The 27,553-nt window shown below is 55.6% G+C and overlaps 2 protein-coding genes across 3 annotated transcripts; one reads left to right on the top strand and one right to left on the bottom strand.

Annotated features, from left to right (window-relative positions):
* The first annotated feature begins 1,673 nt into the window (after positions 1-1,673).
* NAPRT (nicotinate phosphoribosyltransferase) lies at positions 1,674-8,098 on the top strand. Its single transcript, XM_087737616.1, has 13 exons — positions 1,674-1,871; positions 2,986-3,113; positions 3,214-3,296; positions 3,474-3,604; positions 3,681-3,796; positions 3,901-4,094; positions 4,293-4,433; positions 4,604-4,688; positions 5,003-5,083; positions 6,374-6,476; positions 6,595-6,752; positions 7,025-7,132; positions 7,308-8,098. The coding sequence occupies exons 1-13, from the start codon at positions 1,685-1,687 to the stop codon at positions 7,365-7,367; spliced, it is 1,575 nt and encodes a 524-aa protein (XP_087593742.1). The 5' UTR covers positions 1,674-1,684; the 3' UTR covers positions 7,368-8,098.
* A 261-nt stretch (positions 8,099-8,359) lies between these two features.
* LOC104020600 (ubiquitin carboxyl-terminal hydrolase CYLD) lies at positions 8,360-26,269 on the bottom strand. 2 transcript variants are annotated; one of them, XM_087737509.1, is made up of 16 exons: positions 26,169-26,265; positions 23,709-24,879; positions 22,512-22,977; positions 22,151-22,432; positions 21,857-21,926; positions 20,817-21,037; positions 18,959-19,112; positions 17,472-17,610; positions 16,710-16,820; positions 15,344-15,435; positions 14,195-14,261; positions 12,969-13,101; positions 12,538-12,646; positions 12,216-12,334; positions 11,293-11,512; positions 8,360-10,927 (listed from the first exon to the last, which is right to left on the bottom strand). In XM_087737509.1, the coding sequence occupies exons 3-16, from the start codon at positions 22,971-22,973 to the stop codon at positions 10,743-10,745; spliced, it is 2,364 nt and encodes a 787-aa protein (XP_087593635.1). In that variant the 5' UTR covers positions 22,974-22,977; positions 23,709-24,879; positions 26,169-26,265; the 3' UTR covers positions 8,360-10,742. The 2 variants fall into 2 exon arrangements, with proteins under 2 accessions (XP_087593635.1, XP_087593551.1); XM_087737425.1 differs by lacking the exons at positions 15,344-15,435; positions 23,709-24,879 and adding an exon at positions 17,044-17,216 and having other exon boundaries at positions 26,169-26,269.
* Between the last annotated feature and the right edge of the window lie 1,284 nt (positions 26,270-27,553).

Below are 27,553 nucleotides of genomic sequence, written 5' to 3' on the forward strand. Positions count from 1 at the left end.
TTGCTGGTTTGGGGTTTAATTTCCTCCCTCGTTTCCCCTCGCTGTCCTGCACAGGTCACTTCAGCCAATCCTTTGGTTCGTGGCTGAGCGTGGCCTGGGGGAAGGGGAGGCAGGAGGCGTTTCGAACCCTAGGGACGCGCGGTGCACCGCCAGAGTCCAAGGTCGGGTGCGAGTTGCAGGGTGTGAACGCTGAGCAAAGGGGCAAGTGCTGTGGGGTTGCGCTGCAAGCACCGGACGAAGCCGCAGCGGCGCCCGGCCTGCGCAGTACGCGACAGCCAAGTGACAATGACTTCAGCGCCAGCTTTCCTGGCTGTGCGTGGTGCCCTGTGCCCGATGTCCCCTGCCTGCAGGTGCGCAGGGAGCGGTGCCCTGCGCATGCGGTACCTGGTGTGGGTTTGTCTGGGGCCTGCCTGCTCCGTGCCCAGTGTGTGCTGGGGTACCGAGCACGGCGCCTGGCGTGTCCCCTGGGGCTGGTGGTGGCACGCGCAGTGCCGGGGTCGACGCCTGCGGTGCCTGCTGTGCGTGGTGTCCCTTGCCCTGGTGTTGGCGTGGCCAGTGTTTTGTCACACCTGGGGTGTGGTGTCTGCCCTGTCCTTGGTGTTGGGATGCCTGGTGCGCACGGTGCTGGGCATGCAGTGCTGCATAAGCCTGGTCCCCGGTGCTGCCACCCCTCCTGCCCTGTGTCCCCGTCCGCTCCCATCTCTGGTGCCCCGTGTCCCTTGTACCACCCTTCCCTGTGCCCAGGGTCCTGTGCACCCCTCTCCCTGCTGTGGCCCATGTGGCCCCTGTGTGCTGCCCTCCCCCCTGTGCCATGTGTCCCTTAAGCCACCAGTGCCCCCGGTGCCTGCTGTCCTGTGTGCCCGGTGTCCCAGGTGCCTGGTGCTGGGGGTGCCCAGTGTCCCATGTGCTGCTGTCCCCAGAGTCCCTGGGGTTCTGGGTGCTGGCACAGCTGGGGCCGTGCGTGCCCAGCGCTGGGTGTGCGGTGTGCCATATGCCCGGTGCCCCCCGTGCTGCCATCCCTGGTGCCACGTGTGCCCTGTGTGCTGCCATCCCTGGTGCCATTGTGTCCTGTGTCTCCCGTGGGCTGGCATCGCCAGTGCCCTGTGTCTCCTACATGCTGCCATCCCTGGTGCCATCATGTCCCCGTGTCCCCCGTGTGCTGCCATCCCTGGTGCCTTGTGTCCCCCGTGGCTTGCCATCCCTGTGTCCCCTGTGCGCTGCTATCCCTGGTGCCATCGTGTCCCCTGTGGGCTGCTGTCTCTTCGTGTCCTGTGTCCCCTGTGGGCTGCCATCCCCGGTGCCATCGTGTCCCCCCGGGGGCTGCCGTCCCTGTGTGCCCCACCCCATGTCCCCTGTGTGATGCCATCGCCAGTGCCCCGTGTCCCGTACATGCTGCCATCCCTGGTGCCATCGTGTCCCCCGGGGGGGGCTGCCATCCCCGTGTCCCTGTGTGCCGCCCTCCCCGGTGCCATCATGTCCCCGTGTCCCCCGTGTGCCGCCATCCCCGGTGCCATCGTGTCCCTGTGTCCCCCCCGTGGGTTGCCATCCCCGGTGCCCCGTGTCCCCCGTCCCCCGTGCGCCGCCATCCCCGGTGCCCGCTGCCCCTCGCACCCCACCCGTGTCCGCGGCCGCCCGCGCCCCCGCCCGCCGCTCCCAGGCTGCCCCGCGGCGGCGCGGCCGGGCCATGGCGCCGCTCACCGACCTCTACCAGCTCACCATGGCCTACGGGCACTGGCGGGCCGGCCGCCACCGCGCCCCCGCCGCCGCCGAGCTCTTCTTCCGCCGCGGGCCCTTCCGCGGCACCTTGGCGCTGGCCGCCGGCCTGGCCGAGGCGCTGCGCTGCCTCCGCGCCTTCCGCTTCTCCGCCGCCGGTGCGTGGGGCTGAGGGGCGGCGGGGGGGGAAGCGACGGGGGGCCTGCGGTGGGGGAGAGGGACAGCGCTCAGGGGGACCTGCGGGGGACGGGGGGACCTGCAGGGGACAGGGACAGCGCTCAGGGGGACCTGGGGCAGGACAGAGCCCACAGGGGGACCTTGAGGGGACAGGGACAGCGCTCAGGGGGACCTGGGGCAGGACAGAGCCCACAGAAGGACCTGAGGGACAGGGGGACCGGGGGGGGGGGGGGGGGGCAGGGTCATCCTTTAGAGGGACCAGGAGACCTCTCAGAGGGACCTGGGGGGGACAGGGACATCTCTCAGAGGGACCTGAGGGACAGGGCAGCCCTTCAGGGGGACCTGGTGGGGACAGGGACAGCCCTCAGAGGGACCTGAGGGACAGGGGGACCCTTCAGGGGGGCCTGGTGGGGACAAGGACATCCTTCAGAGGGACAAGGGGACCTGGTGGGGACAGTGACAACCCTCCAAGTGACAGCAACATCTCTCAGAGGGATCTGAGGGACGGGGGGGCCTGGTGGGGACAGGGACATCCCTCAGAGGGACAAGGGGACCTGGTGGGGACAGGGACATCCCTCAGAGGGACCTGAGGGACAGGGGGACCCTTCAGTGGGAACTGGTGGGTTGGTGGGGACAGGGACGTCCCTTAAGGGGAGAGTGGGACACCTCGGGGGGGACAGGGACGTCCCTCAGAGGGACCAGGAGACCCCTCGGGGGATCTGGTGGTGACAGGGACATCTTTCAGGAGAAGCTGGAAGGACAGGGAAGGCTAAAGAGGGACAGGGGGACAACAGGGACATCCCTCAGAGGGACCTGAGGGAGAGGGGGACCCTTCAGGGGACATGGACATGGACAGCCCTCAAGAAGACTTGGGGGACACTGGGACACCCTCCAGGAGGACAGTGCTCCCAGGGCCAGTCCCTCAGAGGGGACGTGGCAGGGCCATGGTGCCCTCCAAGGGCTGGGGACACCCCTGCCCCGGCGCTGTCACCTGCCCCTGGCATGGGGGGGTCACTCCCTCCAGCCTGACCTGTGCCACGGGACCACGGCTCGGGGACCACCCACCCCGGTGCCCGCTGAGCTCTGTCCCTGCAGACGTCGCCTACCTGCGCTCCGTCCTGCCCAGCACCACGGAGGACGCCTTCTTCGATTACCTGGCCAGCCTGGACGCCTCGGAGGTGACCGTCTCCGCCGTGCCGGAGGGCTCCGTCGTCTTCGCCAGGGTGGGACGAGCTCAGTACCCTCCCCTGCTTCGGGGGGGCTTTGGTTGGCTCCTGTGTCCCCGGGGAGGACGGGGACGTCACCGCCCGGCTGTCCCCGCAGGTCCCGTTCCTGCAGGTGAAGGGGCCGCTGCTGGTGGTGCAGCTGCTGGAGACGACGTTGCTGTGCCTGGTCAGCTACGCCAGGTAGGGCCGCGTCTGTCCCTGCTCTGCCAAACCCTCCGAGTCCCACTGCGGTCCCTGCCACCTCCTGGCGCAACGGCTGCGGTCGAGCGCAGAGGGTCCCGGAGCCCTCCCCACCCTGGGCTGTGCGCTGGCTCCGTGCTCGGCCTGGCTTGGTGTGACCGGTCCCTTCCTCCCCAGCCTGGTAGCTACGAATGCCGCTCGCTTCCGACTCCTCACCAGCCCGGAGGTGAAGCTGATGGAGATCGGGCTTCGTCGTGCTCAGGGGCCGGACGGTGCCCTTTCAGCCTCCAAGTACTCCTACATCGGGGGTGAGTGCTGCCCCGCGGTGCTCCGCAGCACTGCGGCCACGCCATCACCCGTGTGTCTCCCCATCCCTCCTCACAGGCTTTGACTACACCAGTAACATCCTGGCGGGGAAGCTCTACGGCATCCCAGTGCGCGGCACCGTCGCCCACTCCTTCATCATGTCCTTCACATCGCTGGAGGAAGTGCAGCCCCGGGTGAGCGTCACCGTGGGCAGGGGATGGGATGCTCTGCCCGTGGCCGCGCTCCCGGTGCCGTGGAGGATGCCACGGTGTGCGCAATGCCCGTGTCCCCTGGGCAGGAGCTGTCACCGCTGGCGGGAGGAGAGCCCGTGGATTTCCTGGCCCTGGCAGAGTCGTGGTTGGGGCGGGTGTGCGAGCTGCTGCAGACCCCAGCCGAGAAGGCGAACCGGGGCGAGCTGGCCGCCTTCGTGTCCTACGCCATCACCTTCCCGCGGGACTTCCAGGGGCTGCTGGACACGTACTGCGTCAGGAGGTGAGGACACCGGGTGGCTTTGCCACCGTGGCAGAGGGGACAGATGTGTCCCTGCTTGCTTGGTGGCCTTGAAGGAGGGATGTTTCCACCTGGCAGCATCCCTGTTGTGTGACGCAGGGCTTGGGCCTGCTGCTGGACCTGCCCTGGGTCCCTGTCCCACCAGGCAAGGGACACTAACCCTCTCCTCGCCCACGCCAGGAGCGGCATGCCGAACTTCTGTGCCGTGGCGCTGGCCCTGCACCAGCTGGGGTACCGGGCTATCGGGGTGCGCCTGGACAGCGGGGACCTGGCCCGGCAGTCCAAGGAGGTCCGCCGAGCGCTGCGAGCCTGCGGTGCGCAGTGAGTCCTCCACCAAGCCGGGGTTGGCTGCCACCAGTCCCCAGTGTCCCCACCGTGGGCACCCCAGCGCCTTGTCCTGCCGGGGTGGGAGCCCTCGCTGCTCAGGGGGGTGCTGCGAGCAGAGCCAGGGGTCCCCCCAAACCCTCGCTTGCTCCCCTGCCCCTCTCCAGCTTCCAGGTGCCCTGGTTTGAGACCGTCCCCATCGCCGTCAGCAACGACATCAGTGAGCGGAGCCTGGAGGAGTTCAGCCGGGAGGTGAGGTAGCTGCTGTTGGGGCTGGGGCGTCACCCTGGCTTTTGCTGGTGCCGCTGAGGTTTGGGGTGGGTGGGGTGGACACGAGAGCCACCTGGGACGGTCTCCCTGGGTGAGAATAGAGAAGAGTTTCTAAGCTGGGGGAAAAAAAAGAAAAAAAAAAGCATTTTGGGTGGGACAGACAGACAGACAGACACCAGGCACCTTCAGGCAGCGCATCCTCTGACCTGCCCCGTGGCTCCGGTTTTGGTGTGGGCTTAAAAACCAGTGGCAAGGCTGCGCTGTGTTGATGGCCGCCGTCTTCTCTGCCGCACCAGGGGAGCGAGATCGACGTCATCGGCGTTGGGACAAACCTGGTGACGTGTCCCCTGCAGCCGTCGCTGGGCTGTGTTTACAAGGTAGGGGCGGCAGCGCCCTGCCCTGCGTGGGGGCTCCTGGGCTTCGCACAGCTGCGGCCAAGGAGCAAAGGGGGCTCCGGCCCTAAGGGACGCTGCTGCGAGGCCAACGTCATCAAACCACAGCAGGGTTTGGGTTGGAAGGGACTTGTTAAAGCTCATCCAGTCCAACCCCCCCCCCTCCCATGGGCAGGGACATCTTCAACCAGATCAGGTTGCTCACAGCCCCATTCAACCTGGCCTTGAATGTGTCCAGGGATGGGGCATCTCCCACCGCTCTGGGCAACCTGGGCCAGTGTCTCACCACCCTCAGCGTCAAAAATTTCTTCCTTAGATCTTGTCTGACTCTCCCCTCTTTGAGTTGAAAACCATCACCCCTTGTCCTATCATTGCAAGTCCTACTAAAAAGTCTGTCCCCATCTTTCTTACCAGCCCCCTTTAAGCACTGACAGGCCACAAGAAGGTCTCCCCGCAGCCTTCTCTTCCCCAGGCTGCACAACCCCAACTCTCCCAGCCTTTCTCCATAGCAGAGGGGTTCCAGCCCTCGGACCATTTCCGTGGCCTCCTCTGGCCCCGCTCCAACAGGTCCATGTCTGTCTGGTGCTGGGGACCCGCGAGCTGGAGGCAGGGCTGCGGGGGGGTCTGAGGACATCGGAGCAGAGGGGCAGAATCCCCTCCCTCGCCCTGCTGCCCACGCTGCTCTGGATGCGGCCCAGGATACGCTTGGCTTTCTGGGCTGTGAGCGCACATTGCCGGCTCACGTCCCATTTTTCATCCCCCAGCACCCCCAAGTCCTTCTCCTCAGGGCTGCTCTCCATCCCTCCATCCCCCAGCCTGTGCTGATACTGGGGATTGCTCCGACCCAGGTGCAGGACCTTGCCCTTGGCCTTGTTGAACTCCATGAGGTTCACCTGGGCCCACTCCTCCAGCCCATCAAGGTCCCTCTGGATGGCATCCCTTCCCTCAAGGGAATCAACTGCTTCGCCCAGCTTGGCGTCATCTGCAAACTTGCTGTGGGGGCACTCGATCCCACCGTGTCCTTCTTGGAGATGATGGTCATGAGACGGCTGTAACGGGAAGCGTGCAGGCAGGAGGAGGCAGGATGGCCATCTTTGGGGTGGTTTGAGGGGGTTTTTTTAAATGATTTATTCAGCTGGTTTGTATCTGAGGCCTCCCCACCATGTGGGGCCACACACAGAGGGGACAGAGCTCAGCACGGTCCCCAGCACCCGCATGAGCTGGTGAGTGCGACAAAAATAAGGTGCCCATCCCCATAACCTCCTTCTCCTACAGCTGGTGGAGGTCAACGGCTCCCCATGCTTGAAACTCACAGAAGAGGAGGAGAAGATGACGATCCCAGGGACTAAGACGATCTATCGGCTCTACGACGCTGCCGGTGAGCTGGGACACCCTTGCCATGGTTCTGTCCTGTTGACCTGTGTCCCCCTCCTGCTCCATAACCTTGTCCCTGGTGTCCCGCGCACTCACTGGCCCCTAACCTGGCACCCCTGCAGGTCACCCCTTCATGGACCTCATGGCCCTGGAGGAGGAGCCCTCGCCCAGCGCGGGGCAGGAGCTGGTGGTCCGTGTCCTGGGGCGGCTCGGCGAGGCCAGCAAGGTCGTGCCCACCGCCGTGGAGCCCCTCCATCGCACGTACTTCAGAGATGGCCAGGTCAGGTGTGGCTCTGCCTTCTGGTGCTGGGGTGTCCTCCCCCCCGTTGGGTGAAGGACCGAGCTGGGGTGGTGGTGTCCTGGCAGTAATGGCAGCATCAAAGGGTTAAACCCCAGCCTTTCCTTGCATCTGAGATGGCCCCTGTCACAACCACCCAGGTGCCACCCTGGGCATGGTGGCATTGGAGTCCAGCCTGGAGCTGGCTCGTTGGGGATTGGGGCTGGGTGGCCAGCACCCCCACATGGCCACGGTCACCCATCTCTGTCCCGCAGGTGTGTGAGCCGCTGCCCAGCCTGCCAGAGGTGAGGAGCTACGCGCAGGCGTCCCTCAGTCTGCTCAACCCTGCTCACCGGCGGCTCCATGAGCCACAGCCCTACCCGGTACGTCCGCCACTTGCCAGGCACCGTCGGTACACACCCCGGAACCCTGCCTGGCCCCGGTGGCCTGAGCAAAGCCAGCGTGGCTCCACCGCGGAGCTGCAGCGGTGCGTGGATATGGGGCTGCAGTCCCCCCTGGGGAGCGCACGCTCACCGTCCCCTCTCGCTCCCGTGGCAGGTGGCCGTGACGGAGAGGCTGCACCGCCTCCTCGCCGAGCTGCAGCAGGCCAGCCAGTGAGGGGGTCCCCGCTCGCCCCCCACCCTGTGCCAGCCCACGCCGGGAACAGCCCCTGCCTAACCAGCTCTTCCTCCGTGCCCTTTTAAAGGCCAGGTGACTAATTGGGAATGAATGGTTCTAGTGACGTTGCTGCTGCGTGGTGCTGATCCAAGGACCCTGCAGGAACTGGAAGGGCTCCCAGCAACAAAGCTGGGCAGAAAGGGATGGAGCAAGCAGAGCTGGGAGGCAGCTGCCCCCATGTCCTCTGGAAGCGACAGTCCTTCCCTGCCTGCCTTGGTGGCCCTGCCAGCCCTGCACCTTCTGCCATGGCAGTGTTGCCCACCTTGGTGGCCCTGCCACACCCTGTGCCTTCTCCTAAGGCAGCGCTGCCCACCTTGGTGGCCCTGCCACACCCTGCACTTTCTGTGGTGGCAGCCCATGCTCCTCAGGGGCACGAGAGACCAAGTCTTGAGTGCACAAGAAGGGGTCCACCATGGGAGGGACCAGCTTGTCCCCTAACCCACATCCTGTGGGACACCCGTGGCAGATGCACTTTGCGCTTCCTAGTCTAGGCTTTGTGGCCACGTTTTCTCTCTTTCCATTTCGTTTGCGTTCCCTGGGGGGTGGAGGCCGGCTCCAGGTCGGTGCCTGCACTCTCTCCCCTGATGTTCCTAGAGGAAGAGGGGTACTAATCCTCACAATTAACTTCATCCTAAGCAAAAAATGAAATAAAGGCCTTTACCCACCACGGCCATGCTGTGTGGCTGCCCTGGTCCTTCAAAACACTCGGTGCCTTCAGCCTGAACATTTAAGTCACCGTCCTTCACTTCACGGTTTATGACTGAATAAAGTTGGAATGAAAAAGCAAGTTCTGACCCATGAAAGCACCCGGGGGTGGCCACAGCAGGTGCCTCACAGCCCCATTTCATGGCATCCCATGACTCTAATTGCAGCGAAAACCCCTTTCTAGCAGCACTGGGGGTAGATCGTCTCCGAGACGCGCGTATTTTCTCTAACCCTGCCCAAATCTGTAACGGGGAGATCTGTAAAATGTACGGACGCAGAGCTGAGCCACCCATCGGAAAAGGAGGGAGGGCAAGAGGGAAGTCCCCAGCGAGATGCACCCACGCATCCCCAGGCACCAACCCTCTGCCCGCATCGCACCCCCTCCCAGGAGCAGCCGTGGTTTAGATCTTTACAGGACATGTTGATGGGGGGAAAAAAAATTAAAATAATTTAACGAACAAGGCCTGGTGGTCTCTTGTTTCTAAAAACCCCAACAGGCTGGGCCTCCCTGTTGCAGTGCTCCAGCCGTGGGCACTGTATCACACTTAACATTTTAAGAGAGGAAAAAAACTGCCAGGAAAACCAAGACCAGTTTGCTATTAAAACGTACATTTTTAGAGCAGAAGCACCAGAGATCAAAGAGCCCAACCCCCGGCGTACCTGAGCAGGGATTGTCCCGAGTTCTTAGGAGAGAGGGAATGAAGAGCAACTTTAAGCCGATGAATAAAGACAGCGGTCCTGGCACTGGGAACCACGGAGAAGATCCTGGCTCTGTCCTCTACGCACCCTCCCTTCGGGTCTTTATAAACATTGATGAGATTCCCTCGAGTCTTCTCTTCTCCAGGTTGCACAGTCCCAGCTCTCCCAGCCTTTCCTCCTCGGCAAGATGCTCCACGCATCTTTGTGGCCCTTTGTTGGCCTCTCTTCATCTCTCTCGTACTGGGAAGCCCAAAACTGGACCCAGTACTCCAGGGGTGGCCTTATCAGTGCCTCTCCCTTGACCTGCTGGCAACATTTCTCCAAACGCAGCCCAGGACCTCGTTCGCCTTCTGCACCATGAGGACACGTTGCTGCCTTGTGGTCAACTTGGTGTTGAGGCCCAAACGCTCATCGAGGACATTTGGAAGCTGAATTGGACAGCATTGCTCTCAAAACATGAACCGTGCGTTAACGATCTGGGTTCCTTGCACACCAGCTGTCCTTTGTAGCCACCACGCACAGAAATAAGGGACACACCAGAAAGCCGATGCAGCCATCAAGCTGCTGAGGTCCTGTTAGCATCACGACCCTGCTGTCAGCAAAAAAAAAAAAAAAAAGATCCTAAACCACGCGTATTGCGTGGCCCGAGCCAACAGGACCGCTACAAAGCCACAGGCTGCGTATTACAATTATGCACCCTGCACTAAAAAGGAACAACAAAAAAAAAAAAAAGAGCAAGAGGGAGATTACAGCTGCACATCTGGGGCTCCTGGATGTGTCCCTCAAGGTTTTGGTGTCCTGTCGGTGCAATCTGGAATCCGGGCAACGCCATTCGTGTCACTGACTCCCGTAACAGCTTCCCACTGCCGTGACAGTATGTGCTTAACGGCAGAGAACCCCCACTTAGCAAATTTAAGTTATTTTAGCTCAGGAATACCAGTTCCCACCCAGAGACCCTAAACCTTACTGCAGTCAGGGCAGAAAATCCAAGAATGCTCCTTTTTTTCCATTTTTGCCCTTGGCCTTCGGGTTTTGGTCTTTGGCACAGATCTCAGAAGCAGATGCAAAGATAGGACAGAAAGTGCTAAAAGTGAGGGTAAAACACCGGATCATGTAGCAATAGCGGAGACTTCACAAAAAAAGAGGAAACCTAATGAGCTGACACGCTCTTCCTTTGCTCCATCTTTCTTCCAGCTTTGTTCTTACAAAATACACATTTTTAAAGCATATTTGCAGCTCAACGCATCCGATTAATCTCATGGCTGAAAATAAGGAATGGTGGGTAAAAGTGCCAGAGCATTAGTGCTGGATAAAGGAAGCGCAGACAATTCAGGGACCCGGCTTTAGGCGCGGGGTCACATCCCAGACCTCAAGAAAAACCGTTGACCTGACCCATCTCTTAACCGCGCCGGCGCAGCTCACACCTGCTGGTTTTCTCACTCGGCAAGTCCACGCGGGGATCTCTTACGCAGGGCGAGGCTGTGGTTTTCTTGTGCTCTTTGCAACTGTTTTGATGAGATGCTGGTCCTTAGTTTTGGAGGGAAGGGCTGGCCGGGAGAAAGGGCTGTTGGGGAGGACTCTGAGGTAGGGCAGAGCTGCAGCGTGCCTGGGGAGGAAGGAGGGTGGAAAGGGAAGGTAGGAAATGAGAATGAATTTGAGTGTCAATAGTTCAGAGTCCAGGTCTGCCAGAAGTACAAACTATCACTCGATAAGGCCAGGTACAGGATTTAACAATCCCAGAGAGGCTGACGTGGATAGCTTGATACCAGACACTGAAAGAGGTAAGAAGAGGCAGAAGTGCAGGCTCGGTGTGCCCAGACTCAGCTGCTTTCACCGATGACGAGCTGCAGGGTTGATCCAGGCTCACGTTTCCAACGCCTCGCTGCTCTGCGGCACGAGCCCAAGGCAGTGTCATTTGTAAAGCGCCATCTTCTTGCTCTGGTACATGTACATGTAGGCGTCGCAGAAGAGGCGCTTGGCCACTCCATCCATGTCCCGAGGTTGCTCCAGGGCCAGCACAGCCAGTGGCAAGTCCAGGTATTTGGCAACTTCAGGGCACAGCGTTACCGTGGGAATGTTGAAGCCGTTTTCATCACCTAACCCAGAAAGAAGGAGAAAAGTCCAAACCAGGTCCCAAGGGACGAGCACCTACAGCTCAAGCAGATACCACCACGCTCGACAGTAGCGTAGTGCCTTAGCTGAGATCTGGAGGCCACCAAGAAAGCGGGAAAGGACAGGAGAACAGTCCTCGCCCACAGGACAGCCCTTGTTTGAACACAGCTCTGGGGTCTACTTAAATGGTCGCTGTTAGAAGCAGGGTCCAGAGAGAGCCTAAATCGCGTAGGGGGCTTCAGAGCAAAAGGCGGATGGACCAGCACCTACGCAATGAGCGTTGCAGACCCTCGCAGCTGCCCACCGCCCGGCTGCGATCAAAGCTCTGAGCCCACCACCACGTCCTCACCGTGCCTGTCAGCCATGCTGTCGAAGAACATCCAGTGTTCGTTCTCGGGGCCGTATTTCACAAAGGAGACGTAATGACTGGTTTCGATGCAGAGCACCGCGAAGAGCTCCATCTTCTCGCGAGGGACCTGCTGGCTGCCCCGGGAGCTCCGGCTGTGAAACTCTTCTGGGATGTGCAGCCTAGTCGGCTTGTGCGTTTTGCGTCGGTAGTGGGAGTGAACCTGAGGAGAGATGACGAGGTGGCACGGCTGAGCGGGCAGAACTGAACCTGGCCTGCCAGAAAGAGGAGTGTGCAGGGGTCAGATCCCCAGTTTATTCCCAGTGATCTGACTCCCACGGTCCCTGCATGCCAGGGAATGGCATTGTGTCACCAGGCTGGCAGCAAGAAGCTGAGACGGGAGCCTGCCACCCTCCAAAAAAGGCCAGAAAGCTGCAGGAATGCTCCTGGTGAGAGAGCGTGGAGGGCCCAGCACTCTGTGCAGGATCAGTGCTCATTTAGGCTCTATAGGTTGGATATTAGGAAAAACTTCTTCCCCGAAAGGGCAGTCAGGCACTGGCACAGGCTGCCCAGGGCAGGGGTTGAGTCTCCATCCCTGGAGGTATTTAAAAGCCGGGGAGATGTGGTGCTTAGGGACATGGTTTAGTGGTGGGCTTGGCAGTGCTGGGTTAACGGTTGGACTCGATGATCTTAAGGGTCTTTTCCAACCTAAACGATTCTACGATTCTATGTAAGCAGAGGGTTCGATGATGTGTGGCACCTAACGCCGCTCACGCAGCCGACGTGGGCGGTGGGGCTGATGCTCAGGAAGGGGCCACTCCGTGCCCAACCTGAACGGCTGCAGGGGAAACATGGGTATTTTGGAGGGTTCAATCTGCCGTCAGCCACCAAGACAGATTTCGTGGGCAGCCAAAGAAAATGAATACCTGTCTGGAGCAGGAGCTGCAGAACTGCTTCAGGCCCGTAGCTGCGAATACCTTGTCTTTGAAACACTCCGAACACTCCAGGGTGGCGACGTCGCCGCACACGCAGCACTCCCTGGGACCTGCAGGGGCAACAGGGGCGAGAGGATGCGTCTTCTCCAGGTCTCACCTGAAATCCAACTTGTCCTGCCAAAACTGGTGTTCAGGGAAGAAGAATCACGCCGTGATCCCACCTGACATCTGCTCACAACCCGAAGAGGCGAGACCCATCACCTGGTTGCTCACAGTCTCAGCCAGCAGCTTTTACCATTGCCCAACAACTTACTGTCAAGCAGCAGATCTGTTATGTCCAGCTCCAAGGAAGGAATGATTTTGCTGAACATTTTATATTCTTTCCCAAAACGCGGCATTTGGATAATGAAGCAAGATGGGATCTGGGAAAAGAAAGGCAAACAAGTCACCCTGCTGGAAGAGACAAGCCCCAGAGACTCTTCTCTCCATATTGCTGCTGGGAGTAAAGACTTTCTGCTCTGGTTATTCACAAGACAAAATGGCAACAGGGAAAGCACAGCCCTCTTCCCAGGTCACGCTCAGATTCCCCAAGACCTCTCTCTTGTGGCTGTATCCTGCTTCTTTGCAGCGTTGGATATAAGACATACTAAACCCACCGCAGACTCGCTGGCAGGCACAGGTACGTTGGAGGAAGCAAGAAAGAGGCGGCAGATAGCAGCGTAGGCGGAAGGTAGCTGGGCTCACCTCCACTAGCTTCAGATCAGAGGACAGGAAGGAATGTTCCACTAACTGCTGCACGTCGGGAACCACCAGATCCTCCTGTTTGTCCATAAATATCTGGTAACAGTAACACTCCTGCTCCTTCTGGCCTCCTGACCTGCAAGGAGTGGTCACGGGGCTTGTTTACGTGGTGCCACACACATCTGAGCTCCCAGAGGACATACTGGTTTTGTCCTGCAAGAGCTTCTGGGCCCAAGGCACCAAGGGCTGCTTGGCGCAACACTGACACGAAGCACTTTTTCCACCCAGAAATACTAAATACGTATCATGGGAGGAGGATACAAGTACCATCTTCAGTCTCAGTATCACTCCACAGCATCACGTCCCGCTCCTAGGAGCAAAACTCGGTTTCCCCTCATCGATGTAAATATTAAAAGACATTTCCATGTTTTTAAAATCAACTGCACTACGGCACAATCAGCAAACTCCTTCTCGGATGAAAGATCTATGTATAACTGCCCATAGAAAAGCCACAGAGCAAAGCTCGGTGCATTCAAAAGGTGAGTTGTGTGCAGAAGATCTCCCACAACCCCTACATCCCTGAGCCAGCAGAGAAAGGATTTCCTTCAGATGACCCTCTGCAGGGGAGCTGCAGCACAGAGTCGTCTTTGTGCTCAGCCTTTCCGAGCACTCCACGATCTACGGCTTGACTGACGTCTCAACAAAGGAGCACAGAAACCGAACAATCCCCTTCTATGCTTCTGAACAGCACAGTTATTTTTGGCTTCCTTCAGCCTCTCATCCTCTTTGTAGAGTCCTGAAAAACTGGGACTGCATCCATGGACTGGCTGTTTGAGAGGCTGCAGGACCTGAGCCAGCTTGACAGCCTGGACACATCCCAAACGCATCCAAAGGCTGTCGGATACTGCTGGTTCTGCGCTGAAGTTGGACACTACGTTTCTCAAGCCACTGCTGGCTCTCCCTAAGGACGAGACAAGGTTTTTATCATCATTTTCTGAAGGCGGCACCTCCAGGGAGAGTTTAGAAGTGTTTTTTCCTGGATGCGTCACCCGGGACAAGATCACACCAAGCAAGATCACACGGACAGCAGAGAGGAGCTGCACACAACTCCCTGAGCCTGTGCCTCCAAAGCCTCGATGAAAAGGTGCAAGCAACACCCGGTGATCTTGAGGTGGATAACTAACGAGCCTGGCCTGGGTAAATCATATCGCTTAGATAGGGACACTTACTGCAGTTTCAAGAGTGGCTCTATTCCCAGGATCTGATGCATGATGAGATTGAGGAACTCCTCAGGATCTGGAAGGTCAGAGAAAAGCATGGGTCACACCACACCAGGAACGCTGCCTTGCCCCACTGCATCCAGAAGGCAAAAGCTGCCGGATAAACATGAGCCAGCATTTTGTGAACCTGGAATCTCCTCTTTTACTCTAGGTCAGGGGAGAATTGGGCTAAAAGCTGAGAGCGCTTGGTTAATGCATAAATCCCAGGGTGAGCATGAAAAAAAAAACCCCAAACCAGCCCTCAGATACTGCACTCTTACAAGCCGGGCCATGACAGCAACACTGTCTCAGAGACCTTAACGGACAGTTACTGCTAAGAGAAAACGTATAAACTCAAAGTGAAAACAGGGTCAGCTATGGAAATTCAAGAAACCGAATGGTTAAACTATCCCCTGGCTAAAATAAATATACAATAGCACAAAGCACAAGTGCTGTTCACTGGCAAGATACCTGCCGTTTCTGGAAGAATCAATGCCACTTGTGTACTAGCCAGGTACTCAGAGGTTGCGGCAGTGATGTTTGGTATTGGTGTAATCCGTTTCCTTGTTGTAAACTACACGGGGCCTTGCTGTGCATGGATGGGAACGTGGTGATTGCAAGCAGAGGTTGGTGGGTTTCGGCTGTAGGTGTTTTCTGTCTTATTTTAAGCAGACTAGAGTCTTTGAGGAACCTCAAATGACTTATATCAGAACTCAAAGACAAGTTGATCCTGGCAAAATGAGAAATCAAGCTGCATTCTAGCAGGGACATCAGGGATGGATTTATCAGGGTATAACTCAAGGTATAAAGGTCAAGGATATTTCCCTTGTTTAAATTCTGCTCACAGAGAGCTTCCCTCCTGGCAACAGCTGCCACCAGGTAGAGCCCCAGCAATTCCTATCTTTCCATCAGACTTCAGGACAAATTTCAGTTGAAAAGCCTGTAGAGTTTTAAAAGTTGAAAATATTTTACATGTGCATTTTTTACATAAACGAACAGCACAGCAGGCGTATTAATGCACGTGCCTGGGAGAAGCCTACAATTAAGTCGTCAGGCTGGTGCCTGGATGAGGCGGCGCACAGCGAAGCAGCCCGGGGAAGGCCCCAGAGAGCACATTACCTTTCTCAGCGTTGGTAAAGCTTGAACACTGGCCCTTTTCAGTTAGCTGCTCCCTAAGGTGCATCACACTCCTAGCCCTGACGAAGCCAGTCCTAGAAACAAGAAGCAGCTGCAGACAATCTCTCCAGTGTATTTAAATCATAGAATCATCAAATGGTTTGGGTTGGAAGGGACTTTTTAAAGCTCATCCAGTCCAACCCCCCTGCCATGGGCAGGGACATCTCCCACTACAGCAGGTTGCTCAGAGTCCCATCCAACCTGGCCTTGAATGTTTCCAGGGATGGGGCGTCTCCCACCGCTCTGGGCAACCTGGGCCAGTGTCTCACCACCCTCAGCGTAAAAAAATTTCTTCCTTATGTCCAGTCTAACCCTACCTCCTTTCAGTTTAAAACCATCACCCCTTGTCCTCTCGCTGCAGGCCCTGGTAAAAACTCTCTCCATCTTTCTTACCAGCCCCCTTTAAGCACTGACAGGCCACAAGAAGGTCTCCCCGCAGCCTTCTCTTCCCCAGGCTGCACAACCCCAACTCTCCCAGCCTTTCTCCATAGCAGAGGGGTTCCAGCCCTCGGACCATTTCCGTGGCCTCCTCTGGCCCCGCTCCAACAGGTCCATGTCTGTCTGGTGCTGGGGACCCGCGAGCTGGAGGCAGGGCTGCGGGGGGGTCTGAGGACATCGGAGCAGAGGGGCAGAATCCCCTCCCTCGCCCTGCTGCCCACGCTGATTTCGATGCGGCCCAGGATACGCTTGGCTTTCTGGGCTGCGAGTGCATGTTGCCGGTTCACGTCCAACTTTTTATCCCCAAGTCCTTCTATGCAGGGCTGCTCTCAATCAAATCTCAGCATCACAGAATGCCCAGGGTTGTATTTCTGCAGCCAGTGCCAGGATACTGGTCCTCAAGGACATAATGTCTTATGTTCAATCAGCTCTCCATGCCTCGCCTCTCTAGGGAGGATGAGGAAAGAACCTGGTATCTTTGATACAAATTCCAGAGAATTTAGCTCTCATGCTGTGGTCTACCCTCATCCAGCCTGGCATTGCATGCTGCCTTTGGGACTAACTGCTGATGAAAGCGATGCCCTTGCTTCATCAGCTCCAGGGTTCCTCCGCAGAGGTGGTCTCAGCCCCAGGAATCCCCCTTTCATCCTTTCACTGAGACCTACAGCTCACAAGGCTTCCTTCTGAGCAGGAGAGGCTCATGCACATGCAGTAGGAGTCACAACACCCTCGCAACCTGGGGAAGGGAACAACGGGAGGAGAAACCCTGCAGGTAACCCTTTCCCTCAGTGACAGGTCCATTCTGGCAGGGCAGCAGAGAAGGTACGAAGGCAGATGGATGACTTCCAGGATTCCTACATACTATACTCACTTTCGAAGGGGATTAACAATCTCATCCCGCAGAATGCTCTGGACATTCCTGTCACACAGTGGGAAGGGCTTGAAGAGCATGGAGTCCAGCACGGACGTACAGGAGAAGAGGCTGTGGAAAGAGCGCGCTGTGTAAGCCTGATGGGTTTGCAGTGAGAGTTAGACCCAAACTGTTGTGCCTGGTGACAGTTGGTGGCTTTTATTCTCAACAGTCCATGCATGCAGTTACAGAAAGGTGAGCGACAGCGCGTCTCCGCAGTGCCATAAACCACATCTGGTTTAATGAACACTGGTATTAAGCAAGGAAACAGCTCAGAGAGAATGAAATCTCGTACTTTGCAGCCAAAACTGCTCATGGGGGGGCACCACTAAGTCTTTTCCTCTCCAAACAGGGCTGCACAGTGAAGCTGGGACCTCCTGGGCACTTTCTTTGAAATGTTTCCAGCCATTACCTCCAGTGACAGAGTCAGCACGGTCCAAGTCCAGAGAGCTACGATCTCTCACCGCCCTGCATGACAGACACACGGGTACCTTAGGTACTCATGAGAGGTATTTCAGGGCCTGAGAACCTACCAGATTAGGAAGGAGATCAAAAAGCAGCAAGCATCGAGGCTGCATCTCCACACAGTTATATTCTGCTCTATACCGGCTAAATTTCCAGCCGCCTTGGAAGTCCAGGGAAGTGCTGCAGTTTAGGGCTCTGCCCAATTAAAAAAAAAAGGCACTCATTTAATGAAACGGCACCACCCAAGCAGGTCCTTACCTGAAGAGAGCTGCGTCCATATAGCAGGAATTACAGTGGCCTTGGATCCCCTTCATCCGCCCTCGCAGGACACGCACCGCTGCCTCGTTCCTGAGGGGAGGAAAACTGTCTGGAGCCTGTGGAAGAACTTCCTGCCCTCCTGCAAGAGAAGCAACAGAAGCAACTCCCTTTAGCTTCCCACCTCGTCTGGGTCAGCTCTGCCCTTCCCCGATGCCCCAGCGCTCTGCTCCGCTCAGAAATCAGCACCACGCTCTTCTGCGCTGCTCCTGCTGGGATTCAACCACGCTGGGATGAAGACTTGACTCTTTAGCAATTCATCCACTGGAAATGGAGACAAACCCAAACCATCTCTTCTTCACCAGAGACGTGCCCTAGCAATCCATACTGCCTCTGCCATCGTTATGCCAAGTATAACGAAGATAAAAAGAGCTACAAATGAGCTGGTGCTGTGTTATAAGCAAGCTTGGGGTCTCTGTTGAAAGACTTGTGACTCCAGCAGCAAGGAGACAAACAGGCAACTGTGCTTTAATAGCCTCATCCCGCTGGCCAGTTGTCTCCTTACGCTTCAAAGGTGGCATCTCAATCTGGTCTTTTCTGGTTTCTTCAGCATTCTCCCCTTGTAATTTAACCCCCTCTCTTCAGCACGTCCTTAGGACATTCTTTCTTGTCCCTACTCCTAGATTTTGGGCAGTCCCTACACAAATCCTGTAAATGAGACGACTGTAAACGAGAAGACAGTTTCTAAATGGCTCGTTCACACGGTCTTCTCTGCTCTGGAGGAATTTCTTCCTGTTCAAATGAAAATACTGACCTCTCTTCTTCCCCACACCCTCTTGTGAATGTCTTGCCACGTCAAACTCTACATTAAAATTGATTTAATCCTCTCTCCCTTTCCAAGCTCTCCCTTATTTCTCAGTTCCCAGGCGCGACACCGTTATCCCCTGACATCCTGGCCACGGGCCCGAGTTACCCCCTCCAATTCTCCAGAGCCACGCGCTTGGCCTGTGTTTGCGCAACATTTAAGATACGGTAGCTAGGCTATAGCTAAAACACTTGTCCGCATTCAAATCTCCGGTTTTTTCTTCTGCCCTGAAAACCACAGGCAGAAAAGTCCTGCCTTGCTTGCAGCATTCATAATGCCTTGCAAAGACTGTTGCTCTGGACTTCTATCCTCTGTTACCCCCCAATATTTCCTGCAGCTTCCTCTTCTCCAACACATCCACACCACTGAGGCCTCATTTTTAGAGCCATTCACAGTATGTTGCCCTATATTCGATGCCCTAGTCTACGTTATCCCTCTATTAAATTACTCAGCCCATTCCCTATAAACCCCACCACGGCAACCTCAGCATCCTTAAAACTGACATTTTTTGAAACACTCAAAGTGAAGAACATTAAATCACTGATTAAGACACTGCGCATGAGGCTTCTCGGTAGCGTGCCTTGTCCCAGCGCGGCACTGTCTCCCCTTTCCCCAGAGAACTTACTATAATCCACGAGGCTCAGGTCGCTGTTGCGCGAACACTGGAAGCGAATGTCGGGCTGGCAGGACTGCAGCTTCACGAAGAGGCCGCGCTTCGGAGCGCAGTGGAAGTAGTATTTGCCCAGCCATTCGCCGGCAGTGACCCCCTTATCTTCATCCTGGGAAAAGAGCATTGAGGAATAACATAGAATCGTAGAATCGTTAAGGTTGGAAAAGACCCTTAAGATCATCGAGTCCAACCGTTAACCCAGCACTGCCAAGCCCACCACTAAACCATGTCCTCGAGCACCACGTCTGCACTTCTTTTAAATCCCTCCAGGGATGGAGACTCCACCGCTTCCCTGGGCAGCCTCTTCCAATGCCTGACTACCCTGCTGGTGAAGAAGTTTTCCTACTATCCAACCTAAACTTCCCCTGGCACAGCTTGAGTCCGTTTCCTCTTGTCCTATCGCTTGTTACTTGGAAGAAGAGTGATAGGACAAGAGGAAATGGCCTCAAGCTGCGCCAGGACAGGTTTAGGTTGGATATTAGGAACAATTTCTTCACTGAAAGGGCTGTCGGGCCCTGGCACAGGCTGCCCAGGGAAGTGGTTGAGTCCCCATCCCTGGATGTATCTAAAAGAAGGGGAGACGTGGTGCTCGAGGACATGGTTTAGTGGTGGGCTTGGCAGTGCTGGGTTAACGGTTGGACTCGATGATCTTAAGGGTCTTTTCCAACCTTAACGATTCTGTGATTGTTATCTGGGAGAAGAGACCACCCGCCCCCCTGGTTCCAGCCTCCTTTCAGGCAGTTGCAGAGAGTGACGAGGGCTCCCCTCAGCCTCCTCTTCTCCAGGCTGAGCACCCCCAGCTCCCCCAGCCGCTCCTCCCCAGCCTTGGGCTCCAGCCCCTGCCCCAGCCTCGCTGCCCTGCTCTGGCCACGCTCCAGCCCCTCCATGGCCGCCTTGGGGTGAGGGGCCCAGCGCTGAGCACAGCATTCGAGGGGCGGCCTCCCCAGTGCCCAGCACAGGGGGACGATCCCTGCCCTGCTCCTGCTGGCCACACCATTCCTGATACAAGCCAGGATGCCATTGGCCCTTGTGGCCACCTGGGCACACTGCTGGCTCATGTTCAGGCGGCTGTCAACCAACACCCCCAGGCCCTTTCCCGCCAGGCAGCTCTCCAGCCACTCCTCCCCACACCTGCAGCGTTGCATGGGGTTGTTGTGACCCACGTGCAGGACCCGGCCCTGAGCCTTGCGAGGACATCGTAACACGAGAGCAGGCTTTCCACGAGTGAGGTGCAATCCCCCATATGGCCATTTAATATCTTAAGAGCTGTGTACAAGTTTGGTCCCATTTTGCTGACCGTTTTCATTTATTCTGGTTAGGTTTTGAACCTATGGATGCCGCCAGTATAGGATTCATGATTATTCCGTCCCCCATTCCAGTAGCATTGCTCTAGAAGAGAGCAAACCAACCCTTGTACATCATGCCATAGGCTCTCCTCCCCAGCCTAAGGGAGGGGACAATTGTGTGCTTGCCTTCACAGTTCACACTCCGACCTGTCAGAGGCCCAGGTCAAGCTGTGAGCTACACAGCCACAAGCTGAAGGTCGGAGAAGAGAAGGAGAAGAGAAGGAGAAGAGAAGGAGAAGAGAAGGAGAAGAGAAGGAGAAGAGAAGGAGAAGAGAAGGAGAAGAGAAGGAGAAGAGAAGGAGAAGAGAAGGAGAAGGAGAAGAGAAGGAGAAGAGAAGGAGAAGAGAAGGAGAAGAGAAGGAGAAGAGAAGGAGAAGAGAAGGAGAAGAGAAGGAGAAGAGAAGGGCAACCAAGACCGTCCCCGTTCTGATATACAATCTCACAGCGGGAAATATTTTGCTCCTTACCAGTTCAACTCCTGCCATTTTGTGCTTAATTTGGGGCAGGTAGCCCAACCAGCGGATGATTCCCGAAACCTGATTTCCCTTGTCCAAGGTGATCTGGACCATGGAGTTCACCTCCAGGGATGAATTCCCACTTTCACACTCCTCACCGCTCTCGCTTATCTCTCGTTTCATTTGGTTTGGGTGTCCCAAGCCCATGTCGGACTCGAACGATGAAAATAAACCTAGTGAGCAATACAAAATGTCAGGTGAGGTAAGAAGTCAACACCTCATGACAGATACCTCAGGATCTCACCTAATACCAGGTCTATTTTGAAATTATAGACCGCACGGACAAGCATGAAGCTGAGCACCAGAGAAATAAGGTGTAATTCCCCGTGATATGGCCAAGCTGGTGTAACAGGCTGGGAGAGGATGATCCTGCTCCTTGTTTCCCCGCTCAGGGCTGCGCACTCCAGGCCCTGGAGCTAAGCCACCCCTTCACAGAACCATTTCAGACTACTGAAAAGGCAGCAGGGGGGGTTATTTCTAAATTATTTTTCTGCCTTTAGCAAGATGAATCAACTCAGTGACAAGTCTAATGACGGCTCCCCTCGGGCCGGCCCTGACAGAAGCACGGTGTCTTTTGATGGCAACGGAGAGATTCCACTAATTTCTTGTCTTGTCCAATGACTCACACCATCGCTGCTGGCGTCTGTGCCTTTCTGAGTTTGTCTGGCATCAGGATAAGGCTCCTGCTCCACCTTCTACAGCTTAATTAAAGACTCTCTAACCAGTGGTGCCTTCTGCCCTAGGAAATACTGCACTGCAATCAGAGTCTCTCTTCTTCTTCTTGATAAATGGGGAGACTCAGCTTTAGCTGCCTAATGCAGAGAACCAGAACTCGAGACTTTTCTATGGACCTTCTCTGCCTCCTGAACGACTTCGTTGTGACTAGCTGAAGCTTTTGTTGGACTTTCGGCTCATTAGTACCACGCAGAGAAGAAATAAATGCTAAATCCCCAGGAACATACACAGGGCAGACACATCTGAGGATAACCTACTTTGCAAGCTTTCCTTCACAACAGAGTCCATAGGGATTTCTCTGAAAATGTCAGTTGTTCCTTCTTCTTCCTGAAAGGAGAGAAAAAAAAAAAAAAATATCTATCAGCTAAATGCTTTATCAGACATAGGGCATTCCTGGAATACAAATTAATTTTTCAAACAGGCCTGGAAAGTTTGTATGTAACCTTATGTCCCTTTTGGACATTCTTTCCACTTCTCTTTAATGTCCCACCATAACATAATTTTTTAAAAAATCCCCCAAAAGCAAGAAAAGGCAGCAAGACTGCTCTTACCGGACAAACTTTAACGAACCATTGGGTTCCCTCCCTGTAAACAGCCATCGCTATTCCTTTTGTGAGGACCTCGTCCACGTAGAAGCTAACCGCATCTCCCACTTTCACAGGAACCCCCTCCTCCGTGTCCGGTTTTGCCTTCTGTTTCCCATAGTCATCATCCGACGCGGGACTAAACTGGACTCTGCTAAACGGCAGGAAGATCCCGCAGTTCCGCTTACACTTGAAATACTCAGTGCCGTGATAAGATCCATCGCTGCGCCCTCTGTTTTCACCCTCGCCCTGAAAACACACCAGAAAGGCACGTTACATACGCAAACATAAAGGGAAAATAAGCAACTTACTTCGTTGGCCACTTTACCTGTAACTCCACCCCGAAGAAGAACGGAGACAGCACAGATGAAGTGTTTTTGTAAATGCTCCCAATGTAGCGGATGATACCAGGGAAATATTGCCGGTCGACATCCACCATAACTTTTTGGCCTGGCACGGCCCGCAGAGCCGCTTCGAGGCTCAGCCTCTCCAAGAAGTAGTTCAAACGTTCGTTGTGGCTGCTGATGGCCAGGAGGAAGACGGCCGCCTCCTCGCGCACAGGTTGAAGGATTTCTATGTTTATCGTGACGGTGGAGCTGTCATCCAGCATGACAACTTTCAAGAAGCAAGCCGGGGGCCTGTCGTCGGAGAAATTGCGCAGGTAACTCCTCTCGCTGCAGAAGCACATGTTCCCAGCCTGGAAGTACTTGCTGCCATAGGCACAGTCTTCTGTCAGGATGTAATAGCAGTTTCCGTCCCCTGCCGAAGGCAGGAGGCTGGTCATCGTCATTCCCCTGGGTTGTGAGAAAGGAGAGAGTCACGCCAGTGAAGATACATGCGCGATACCACGGGATCTCAGAAGAATTCAGGTTGGAAGAGGTCTCGGAGCCCAACGCCGCGCTCAAAGCAGGTTGCTCAAAGCCTCACCCAGCTGAGTTTTGAGCATCTCCAACGACAGAGATCCCACAGCCTCCCTGGTCCCTTGAGGGTTTGACCACCCTCCTGGTGGAAAAGGAAAAATTCCATCTAACCAAGGTTTCCCACGTTCCTGCTTGTCCCCGTTGCCTCTTGTCCCCACTGTGCATCCACGGGATGAGTTTGGCTCCGTCTTCACTACTAAACCCTCCCAGTAAGTTGTGAAGAGCTGCATCTCGTCTGTCCTGTTCTCTACAATGCCGCAGATCCAGAACGGCCTCATTAAACTCCACCTCCTGCTTTCTTTTCGTACTTACTTGCAGGAGTGGGACAAAGGCTAAATTCTGCCTTTTAAAAATTCTCGAAAAAAGGGAGTTCTAGTCTGCAACTAGAGCTCTTCCATGTCGCGTTAAAGCACGTTAATATTCAAAACGTACGCTAAGCACAGCACCTACCGCATTACTATGCTGCGGCACTGAAGATCCCCATCTTTCAAAACAAACGTATTAAAAGAAATTCAAATATCTGGAATCAGAAGTACGTTTTTGTGCTTACTTTCTAGTTAAACCCTAGTTAAACCCTAGTTAAATTCAGTTTTCATGCAATTTACCGCTCTGCATCTCACTGTTGGCGAAACCACGCACAGCCAGGACACCCAGACTTTTTGTTGCAACATAAAAAAAAAAAAAAGGGGGGGGTGAATATAGAAAATTCCTCCTGCAGGTGGACAGGACCGGTTGGCCCAACCTGGCCAATACAGGGAAAATAAGAGACATCTCCGTTTCTAGGCCATGGAGGAAATTAAGAAAAAAAAAAAAAAGACGTCTCTGCTATGGGCTACCTGGTAGAAGTTTCTTAAAAGTTTGAAGTGGAGAAAGGAGGAATTGAGCAGCTGTAATTAAGGGAAGTAGAAACACACTCGGGGCATTGCGGCAGGAAGCACGAAGGCAGCTGTTCGCAAGAAAAATAAACGGGTGGGTTGGGAGGAAAATGTAGGCAGAGGTCGAAGAGAAAGGCTGCGCAGCGCTCAGCGAGGAGGAGGGCAGCGTTATTGGGGACTTTGCTAGAGATTAATATCAAGAGAGCTCATTTTTTAAAGTATCAGGTAAAGGTAAATCACTGCTTGTGTTGGAAAAAAAAATCGCCTGATCAGCTCCTGGAGCTTTCCTTGTGTTTGGGCTCATCGGGGCGGCCTCCTACAGGAGCCGTCTCCCTTTCACTCTTATTTTTTTAACCTCAGCAGGCGGGAAGATGGCTCGGAGACCCGATCCAAATGCTGCTGTACTGCTTTTGGGCAACGCTCGTTTGCTGCGGCCGAAGGTGTGGTCTCAAAACGGAATAACCCCCCCAAAAAAACATGGGTCTCCTCAAGCAGCATCCAGTTGGGTTTGCCAACGTGGCTAATTTCACCTGTAAACCCAGAGATTCGAGAATCGAACGCGCGGCACCGAGGCAGGGCCCTACCACGGTGCTGCAAACCACGCTCACGCTCTTCCTTCTTTCTACCGAGGGACTCCTGCCAGCAGAACACCAAATCCGCAGGGAATCCAGCGCAATTCCCTCCGGGATGAGCACCTCGAAGTCACGGGGCTCTACGGGGGTACCCGGCAGCGGCCACGCCAGGGCGAGCCCCCTTGTTTTGCCATAAGCAAGTCGTGAGGCGACAGCAGGCTGTGGAAGTGGAAGAAATCCCGTGCCGCACAGCAGTTCCCTTATTTCCCATCGATGCAGCTCGCTGCTGACGTTTTATAACTCTGCCGGCGGGGCAAAGGCTTGAAATTCTGTGATTTTTAAAGGATAGAATTAAAGAATAACATTCTGTGTCCCAACCCCCCCCATTCAATCTTCCATAGTCAGGACCTCGGGTTTATTTTACTTTTTTTTTTTTTTTAAAGTTCTCCCTCCACAAGGAATACAAGAAACCTCACTGTGCTTTAAGTGCTGCCAAAAGAGGATAACCAGAATAAAACATTTTCCTCATAAAAAAACCCTAGTATAAACTATTTTCCTCAAAAGAAAACACCTAGAATAAACCGTTTTCCTCAAAAGAAAACCTAGAATAAACCATTTTCCTCAAAAAAATCCTAGAATAAACCATTTTCCTCAAAAAAATCCTAGAATAAACCATTTTCCTCAAAAAAATCCTAGAATAAACCATTTTCCTCAAAAAAATCCTAGAATAAACCATTTTCCTCAAAAAAATCCTAGAATAAACCATTTTCCTCATAAAAAAATCCTAGAATAAACCATTTTCCTCAAAAAAATCCTAGAATAAACCATTTTCCTCATAAAAAAATCCTAGAATAAACTGTTTTCCTCAAAAAAACCCTAGAATAAACAGGTTTCCTCATTAAAAACCTAGAACCCACCCAGAATAAACCATTTTCCTCAAAAAATCGGCCTAGAATAAACTGTTTTCCTCACAAAAAACCTAGAATAAACTATTTTCCTCAGGAAAAAAACTAGAATAAACCATTTTCCGCAGGAAAAAACCTAGAATAAACCATTTTCATCATAAAAAAATTAGAATAAACCATTTTCGTCATTAAAAACCTAGAATAAACTGTTGTCCTCATAAAAAAACCCTAGAATAAACCATTTTCCTCATTAAAAAACCCAGAATAAACCGTTTTCCTCGTTAAAAAACCCAGCATAAACGTTTTTCCTCAGCAAACCCAAGAATAAACCATCTCTTTAACAACAGACTATGCACAATTCCCTCCCAGGTTAATAGAAATAAAAGCACATTCAAGCCAATGTGCGACTATTTGGGCTTGTGGCGTTTTAAATGGTGCTGAAACCTGATGGATTACGCTGAGGGGGACGTGGAAAGCGCCAAATAATTAAAACTAAAGCGAAATTAAAGGAATAAACAGAGGCTGGGGTGGGGGGAAGGGTCTGCAGGGGCCTGTCCCAGAGGTACCGGGGGGAACAGGGGGCTGGGAGGGCCCCACAGGGGCCGGGGGGCGGCGGGGCTGGGGGGCGGCGGGGGAAGGCTGGGCTGTGGGGCGATGCCGAGGAGGGGAGGCCGCAGGGGGAGGCCGGGACCCGCCCGATCCCCCGCTCTCACCGTCCGCCGCCGCCCCGGCCCCGCTCTTCCGCCTCAGGGGACGCCACCACAGAGCCACGGCGGGAGCGCGGCCCAGAGCGGCGCCGCCACACGCCGGCGCTTCCGGCCCGCCCCTCTGCCGCCGGCTGGCCGGCCAATAGGGAGAGGCGGAGCGCAAGGCAGGTAGCCAATGAAGGGGAGAGGGCGGGTCTCGCGGCTGCACCGCCTCGCCCCCTGCTGCTGGGTCCTAGAGGGAGCGGGAGGGTCCCCGCGGGCTGCGGCCGGCGCCCCCGTGGCCCTGTCGCCTGTGTCCCCTGTCCTGTGGCCCTGTGTCCCCAGAGCCGTGTGTCCCCGTGCCCTCTGTCCCCAGAGCCCTGTGCCCCGTGTCCCCATAGTTACTGCATCCCCATAGTTACTGCATCCCCATAGCTGTGTGTCCCCATAGCCCTGTGTCCCCATAGCCTTGTGTCCCCATAGCCCTGTGTCCCCATGGCCCTGTGTCCCCACATCCCCATAGCCGTGTGTCCCCATGGCCCTGTGTCCCTGTGTCCCCATAGCTGTGTGTCCCCATAGCCCTATGTCCCCAGAGCCCTGTGTCCTCATGGCCCTGTGACTCTGCATCCCCATGGCCCTGTGTCCCATGTCCCCATAGCCCTGTGTCCCCCAAGCTGTGTGTCCCTGTAGCCCTGTGTCCCTATAGCTGTGTGTCCCCATGGCCCTGTGTCCCCATGTCCCCATAGCCCTTTGTCCCATGTCCCCATGGCCCTGTGTCCCCATGTCCCCAGAGCCGTGTGTCCCCGTGGCCCTGTGTCCTTATGGCCCCATAGCCCTTTGTCCCCATAGCTTTTGTCCCCAGAGCCCTGTGTCCCCATGGCTCTGTGTCCCCGTGTCCCCATAGCCATGTGTCCCCAGAGCCCTGTGTCCCCAGAGCCCTGTGTCCTCATGGCCCTGTGACTCTGCATCCCCATAGCTGTGTGTCCCCATGTCCCCATGTCCCATGTCCCCATAGCCCTATGTCCCTGTGCCCCTGTGCCCTGCATCCTCACGGTGCTGTGTCCATTGTCCCTGTGTCCCCAGAGCCCTGTGCCCTGTGTCCCCTGGCCCTCTGCCTCGTAGCCTGTGTCCCCCTGGCCCTGTGCCCTGTGTCCCATGTCCCCTCCCTGGCTGACCCTGCCCGCCACGCCACAGCACACACATCCCAGCCCCAAAACCACGCACCGCCTGGGTGTCCCCACCGCCGCTGGGACACGTCATGGGGGCAAGGGTGACACAGTGAGCTCAGGGGTCCACGACCACCCAGCCACCATCCTGGGGACATCACCCACCCCGGGGGACATCAGTCACCCCAGGGACATCGGCGCTGTGGGCAGAGCAGGGGGGAGCAGACCACGGCGACGCGGTGTAAA

This window comes from Nipponia nippon, unplaced genomic scaffold (assembly GCF_047370975.1).
Source record: "Nipponia nippon isolate SJK-2023a ecotype South Korea unplaced genomic scaffold, ASM4737097v1 scaffold_1, whole genome shotgun sequence".
Lineage (NCBI taxonomy): Eukaryota > Metazoa > Chordata > Aves > Pelecaniformes > Threskiornithidae > Nipponia > Nipponia nippon.

What these genes read in the sequence shown, in the direction of transcription:
- NAPRT (XM_087737616.1), top strand. Translation starts at nt 1,685, where the DNA reads ATGGCGCCGCTCACCGACCTCTACCAGCTCACCATGGCCTACGGGCAC. An exon ending in TGCCTGGTCAGCTACGCCAG is followed by an intron (nt 3,297 to 3,473) that starts GTAGGGCCGCGT and finishes CTTCCTCCCCAG; the next exon opens with CCTGGTAGCTACGAATGCCG. An exon ending in CTGCGAGCCTGCGGTGCGCA is followed by an intron (nt 4,434 to 4,603) that starts GTGAGTCCTCCA and finishes GCCCCTCTCCAG; the next exon opens with CTTCCAGGTGCCCTGGTTTG.
- LOC104020600 (XM_087737425.1), bottom strand. Translation starts at nt 22,973, where the DNA reads ATGACGATGACCAGCCTCCTGCCTTCGGCAGGGGACGGAAACTGCTAT. An exon ending in GGTTCGTTAAAGTTTGTCCG is followed by an intron (nt 21,927 to 22,150) that starts GTAAGAGCAGTC and finishes CTCTCCTTTCAG; the next exon opens with GAAGAAGAAGGAACAACTGA. An exon ending in ATGGACGCAGCTCTCTTCAG is followed by an intron (nt 17,217 to 17,471) that starts GTAAGGACCTGC and finishes TCTGTCATGCAG; the next exon opens with GGCGGTGAGAGATCGTAGCT.